The sequence below is a fragment of the Rhincodon typus genome, chromosome 26 (assembly GCF_021869965.1).
Source record: "Rhincodon typus isolate 14 chromosome 26, sRhiTyp1.1, whole genome shotgun sequence".
Lineage (NCBI taxonomy): Eukaryota > Metazoa > Chordata > Chondrichthyes > Orectolobiformes > Rhincodontidae > Rhincodon > Rhincodon typus.
This window is the reverse complement of record NC_063357.1, coordinates 8,078,207-8,084,983: the sequence shown is the minus strand read 5'-3', so window position 1 is coordinate 8,084,983 and position 6,777 is coordinate 8,078,207. Positions and strand designations below refer to the sequence as shown.

At 46.4% G+C, this 6,777-nt stretch overlaps 1 protein-coding gene across 4 annotated transcripts in view; it reads left to right on the top strand.

Annotated features, from left to right (window-relative positions):
• Window positions 1-4,264: 4,264 nt before the first annotated feature.
• LOC109924302 (multidrug and toxin extrusion protein 1-like) overlaps window positions 4,265-6,777 on the top strand; it is a 46,725-nt gene continuing 44,212 nt past the window's right edge. For 3 of the 4 annotated variants that reach the window (XM_048612580.1, XM_048612578.1, XM_048612581.1), the window contains exons 1-2: window positions 4,265-4,417; window positions 5,321-5,422. In XM_048612580.1, the coding sequence (XP_048468537.1) occupies window positions 4,271-4,417; window positions 5,321-5,422 (249 nt within the window). In that variant the 5' untranslated portion in view covers window positions 4,265-4,270. The remainder of the gene's footprint in view (window positions 4,418-5,320; window positions 5,423-6,777) is intronic. The other variant, XM_048612579.1, reaches the window with a different exon arrangement.

The following is a 6,777-nucleotide window of genomic DNA, read 5'->3' as shown; positions in this document are numbered from 1 at the left end:
AGTTCCTGGACCAAGGGGGAGAAAATGGAGTCCAGATAGTTGGAGATCAGTTCGGTGGGGCAGGAGCAGGCGGAGACCATGGGTCGACCAGGGCATTCAGGTTTGTGGATTTTGGGAAGGAGATAGAAGCGGGCGGTGCGGGGTTGGGGAACGATGAGGTTGGAGACCGTGGGTGGGAGGTCACCTGAGGTGATGAGGTTGTGGATGGTTTGGGAGATGATGGTTTGGTGTTCGGGGGTGGGGTCATGATCAAGGGCGCAGTAGGAGGAGGTGTTGGAGAGTTGGCTCCTGGCCTCAGTGATGTAGAGATTAGTGCGCCATACTACAACTGCGCCTCCCTTGTCCGCGGGTTTTATGGTGAGGTTGGGATTGGAGCGGAGGGAGCAGAGGGCTGCACGTTCTGCGGGGGAGAGGTTGGAGTGGGTGAGAGGGGTGGAGAGGCGTACCTACACTGGACTTCAACCCCACCTCTTCCTCCGTTACATTGATGACTGTATCGGCACCGCCTCGTGCTCCCACGAGGAGCTCGAACAGTTCATCCACTTCACCAACACCTTCCACCCCAACCTTAAGTTTACCTGGACCATCTCTAATACCTCTCTCCGCTTCCTGGACCCCTCTGTCTCCATCTCGGGCAACCACCTAGAAACCGATATCCATTTCAAGCCCACCGACTCCCACAGCTACCTAGAATACACCTCCTCCCACCCACCTTCCTGCAAAAATACCATCCCCATTCCCAATTCCTTCGCCTCCGCCGCATCTGCTCCCAGGATGAGGCATTCCACTCCCGTACATCTCAGATGTCCTCGTTTTTCAAGGACCGCAACTTCCACCCTCTTCAGTGGTCGAGAACGCTCTCCACCGTGTCTCCCACATCTCCCGCAACTCATCCCTCACACCCCGTCTCCGCAATAACAACCAAAAAAGAATCCCCCTCGTCCTCACGTACCACCCCACCAACCTCCGGATCCAACGCATCATCCTCCGACACTTCCGCCATCTGCAATCCGACCCCACCACCAAAGACATCTTTCCCTCCCCACCCTTATCTGCTTTCCGGAGGGACAACTCTCTCCGTGACTCCCTTGTCCGCTCCACACTCCCCTCCAGCTCCACCACACCCAGCACTTTTCCCTGCAACCGCAGGAAGTGCTACACCTGCCCCCACACATCCTCCCTCACCCCCATCCCAGGCCCCAAGAAGACTTTCCACATCAAGCAGATGTTCAACTGCACATCTGCTAATGTGGTATACTGCATCCGCTGTACCCATTGTGGCCTCCTCTACATCGGGGAAACCAAGCGGAGGCTTGGGGCCTGTTTTGCAGAACACCTATGCTCGGTTCGCAATAAACAACTGCACCTCCCAGTCGCGAACCATTTCAACTCCCCCTCCCATTCCTCAGATGACATGTCCATCCTGGGCCTCCTGCAGTGCCACAACGATGCCACCCGAAGGTTGCAGGAACAGCAACTCATATTCCGCTTGGGAACCCTGCAGCCCAATGGTATCAATGTGGATTTCACAAGCTTCAAAATCTCCCCTCCCCCTGCCGCATCCCAAAACCAGCCCAGCTCGTCCCCACCTCCCTAACCTGTTCTTCCTCCCACCTATCCCCCCCTCCTCCCATCTCCTACCTACTAACGTCATCCCGCCCCCTTGACCTGTCTGTCCTCCCTGGACTGACCTATCCCCTCCCTACCTCCCCACCTACACTCACCTTTACTGGCTCCATCCCTGCCTCTTTGATCTGTCTGTTTCCTCTCCACCTATCTTCTCCTCCATCCATCTTCTATCCGCCTCCCCCTCTCTCCCTATTTATTTCAGAACCCCCTTCCCCTCCCCCATTTCTGATGAAGGGTCTAGGCCCGAAACGTCAGCCTTCCTGCTCCTATGATGCTGCTTGGCCTGCTGTGTTCATCCAGCTCTACACCTTGTTATCTCCGATTCTCCAGCATCGGAAGTTCCTACTATCTCTACTCAAACTCTTGCTGGAGGAGGACATAACTTTTCTTCCAGAAATTGCTCTGAAAGCAAAAGATTTGCTAAACGGAAGTAGCAGGGAGTATATTCCCAAATATACTTGTACAAAATGCATTAACAATATGATTTAATGTCAGGAACGGTGACAGTAGGAGTTGTTTGGAAGCTACCCGTAGATGGCGTTGATGTATTCTGACTTAATGATTTGGCAGGAGCCCAAAAGCTATAGCTTCATCCATACAGAAAGCATGAGTGAGGCGAAAGTGGTGTAACAGTTACAGGAAACCGTTCCAGGTATTTTTCCTCTGTGCGTAGTGACCAGAGCAATGGCTAAACAAAATCCATCATCAGGAGCCAAAGTAATACCACAAGCAGCCATTAGGGTCGTCAAAAATTTCTTGAAAGTTGTGGATAATTCAAAAGAAATGTTTAGTGAACCTTCGTTAATTGAGGCCCCCCCCCCCAGCAGATCTGTACAACCAGCCCACACTGAAACTGAAGCTGGGGAAGCTCTGGAGTAATATTATTTTTAAGGTGGAGTTTTGATGAGGATGTGGAGATCTCCTCATCAACCTATTCATCAGATCATAGGGATAAATTAGAAAAATAAAGAAATAAGAAGTTCAGAATAACAGTCCTTCCAACCCAGTCCACGCCAGCACCTAGCCTCCAGTTCACATCGCACCTTAACTCCAGACCATGCTGGGCTTCACCTCAAGGCTGGGAGACTGCTCTGGAATCATCTGGAGACTAAAGTCTACACTGAGGCCATGCCAGGCTGCCAAGAGACCACCACACATTGGGACGTCTATCCTGCTTTTGGATTTGCAGGATTTTGCGGAGGCATCACTGATGATATTTGTCAACTCTCTGCTGCATGCGTCCACGCCTCTGATGCAAGTTCTAAAGAAGAGCCATAGCAGGCCCGAAATGTTAACTCTGTTTCTCACTCCTCATTGCTGAGTTTCCCCAACATTTTGCTTGTTTGCCTCCAGTACATGCACTGCTGCCCTGCAGACCCAGGGCTTGGTGTTGGGTTTTGAGGTCTTTGTAATTAAACACTGTATTCTTCAGTCAGCTGAAGGTTACGCTGGCCAATGGAGGTAATGGTGAATTTCATTGTCGATATCTGCCTTAACCAAGAGAAGGCTCCAAAAGAAATGGAAATTGATCTACATAGTCCAATGGCCCTCTGTGAGGGCAATGTTGTATAATGGGAAATGTCTGAAGACAACCTTTCTCTTTCAGATGTTTATTCTATGTATTCCAAGGCTTCTTTCTTTCTATGTAGGTCATATGCAATAATTGTCTCTCCTCTACACAGAATTTCCATGCCTTTTTTGGAACAATAAGGTTTTAATTCTGTTTCTGATTTTCAAGTGCTCTACTGTTCTTATTTCAAGTGACCCCATGTTATCTTAATGTGCAAAGTGCCTCTGTGAATGCACTGATAGTAGTTTGGATGTCAGTCTCTGAGTGTGTACATAGATCAGCTTGCACACGCGTTAGGTCTGTGATGGATCTGCTGGCAAGGATCACAGCTTGCATGCCATCATGTAGCAAGTGGAGGATGATGATGAATAGGCAGCTAAGTTGAGGGGGACAATCCTCTGTCTCTCTTAGTTGATAGAGTTGAAGACATTTGTGAGGTCCAAAATAGTCTTGTGTTGGAGATTGTATCTGCTCTCTGCTCTTGTTGAGGACGGGGTCCTGGTTGAGGAAATCCTCAAAGTGCTCCTTCCAATGAGTGCTGACGCATGATGGGGAGTGCAAGTTCCCAGTGTAGGTCACATGTTACAAAGGGCACTGAGCTCATACTTCAACTAGTGTCCAGATCAAAGTGGTCACCAGGCAACAGTAATATTAAAGTGTCACTCATTCACAAAACTTTTGACAGAAGTTTTCAGAGCCAAAGTAATTAACTGTTGATAATTTACATGCAGAAATCTTGCCAAAGCTTTCAACCCTAACTATAGATGATCTAACTCCTGCAGCTCTGAAAAAAAAGCAATTGCTAAAAATTAATCGTGATCAGAAGACCTGGTGGAGCAATAGGTTTAAGGTGATGACCAGATACCACATCAGAATAAATAAAGGACACTACATCAGAAGCGGAAGTGGAGATGGGTAGCGAGGGAATGGGAATGGATTGGTGGTGGGACCCAATGGATAGGGATAACATGCTGAGAATGTTAATGGGATGGGAGTGCGGAGATGGAACTTTATAAACAAGAGAAGTAAAACAACTGCTTTGTTTCTCCTTTGTAATGGAGGATCAGAAAAATGGAGAATTCAGTGCAGCTAAGCTCTGGCAATGTTCCCCTGTCAAGTAGAAGATTTGATAATCTGTTTCTGAGGAAAATAAGGGGATGGATACCCAGCAACTTTTGGCAAGAAGCGAAACTTATATCAAGACTGGCTGGGCCAGTGGTGAGTTGACACTCAATAACATCTTATTATATCATTCATAGTTATTTTTAATCAACCTTCTCAGACATATTACAGCACATCTTTGGGACAGGTGGGGATTGAACACAGACCTTCTGGCTCAGAAGTAGGGACACTACCACTGAGCTGCAAGACCCCAATTTTATGTCGTTCCTACTCTGGCCTCTTCTGAAACAAATCAAATGGTGGACAAAACCAATTGCCAGCATCTGCAGTTCCTACTATCTCTGATTCTTTTCTGAACAGTCTGTTTAGGCTTGCTGTCACACACTTCTGGAGCATGTGGGACTTCAACCCAGGCTTCCTGGTCCAGAGGTAGGGACATGATCATCGCACCACAAGCCCCCAGTTTGACATTGTTCATACACTGCTCTCACCTAAAACATACTGAATTGTAGATAAATGCAATTTATATCATCTCCTTCAATGAATTCACTAATACAGCTCACATTACTGTGCCCAATTATATAATCTCTTTCAGTTAGCTCTGATTGATTCAATCACCCTTGCTGAGCATAATTATAAAATTCCTGTTTCTGATTCCATTTCCAGCGATTCCTTTATTTGAGAAAATCCACAGCGAACACAGTCCACAAGTCCCTACCTTCCGGCCGAAAGCCTTCACCTTGATTCAAAAACAATTACTTATTCTTTGGGAATCCTGTTGTTTAAACCTGTCATCAGTGAATGAGTTGCCTGAGTAAACATTTCCATTTCCCTTTGTAACCTTGAAGATCTCACTGATATCAACTTAAATTCTATCAGCTCTTTGAAGAGGAAAGGATAATTGTTTCAAACTCAGTTTAACTAGAGTAACAGTATAAAATAAATTGTTCAAAGGAAGTGGTCAGCATATATTATTTCTAATTCATTTTCCTTTGACAGTGTCTGACAGAGCTGATGACACTCTTAATAAGTATTGTCAGCTCTGCATTCTGTGGACATTTAGGAAAAATTGAATTGGACGCAGTCAGTCTTGCTACAGCGGTGAGTTCATGTTAAGAATGTTTACATTTGTTGACTCATGTATCTTGTGTAAAGTAGTGATGAAATTAGAGTCATAGAGATGTACAGCACGGAAACACACCCTTTGGTTCAACTCGTTGATGCTGACCAGATATCCTTAATAAATCTTGACCCATTTGGTCCATATCCCTCTAAACCCTTCCTACTCATATACCCACCCAGATGCCTTTTAAATATTGTAACTGTACCAGCCTCCACCACTTCCTCTGGATGTTCATTCCATACATGCACCACCCTCTGTGAGAAAAAGTTGCCCCTTGGGTCCCTTTTAAATCTTTCCCCTCTCACCTTCAACCAGTGCCCTCTAGTTTCAGATTCTACCACCCAAGGGAAAAGACCTTGTCTATTCACCTTATCCATGCCCCTCATCATTTTATGAACTTCTATAAGGTCACCCCTTAGCCTCCGACACTCCAGGGAATATAACCTCGGTCTATTCAGCCTCTCCCTATAGTTCAAACCCTTCAATCCTGTAAATCTTTTCTGAACCCTTTCAAGTTTCACAACATCCTTCCTGTAGCAGGGAGACGAGAATTGAATGCCGTATTCCAATAGTGGCCTAACCAATGTCCTGTACAGTTGCAACATGACCTCCCAACTCCTATACACAATGCACTGACCAATAAAGACAAGTGTCCCAAACACCACCTTCACTATTCTATCCACCTGTGACCCCACTTTCAAGGAACTATGAATCTGTACTCCAAGGTCTCTTTGTTCAGCAACACTCTCCAGGATCTTGCCATTAAGTATATAAATCCTGCTGTGATTTGCCTTTCCAAAATGCAGCACCTCACATTTATCTAAATTAAACTCCATCTGCCACTCCTCAGCCCATCGGCCCATCTGATCAAGGTCCCATTGTACTCTGAGGTAACCTTCTTCGCTGTCCCCTACACCACCAATTTTGGTCTCATCTGTAAACTTACTAACCATGCATCCTTTCTTCACATCCAAATCTTTCAAATAAATGAGGAAAAGCAGTGGACCCAGCACTGATCCTTGTGGCACGCTGCTGGTCACAAGCCTCCAGTCTGAAAAGCAACCCTCCACCACTACCCTCTGTCTTCTATCTTCAAGCCAGTTCTGTATCCAAACGGCTAGTTCTCCCTGTATTCCATGTGATCTAACCATGCTAACGAGTCTACCATGAGGAACCTTGTTGAATGCCTTATTGAAGTTCATATAGGTCACATCCATCATTCCGCCTTCATCAATCCTCTTCATTGCTCCCTACCAGTTTTGAGCTCAGAGCCTTTATCAGCTGATGAGATGTTCTTTGTGAAAAAGCCTGGTCTTTACCTGCTGCTCTCAAT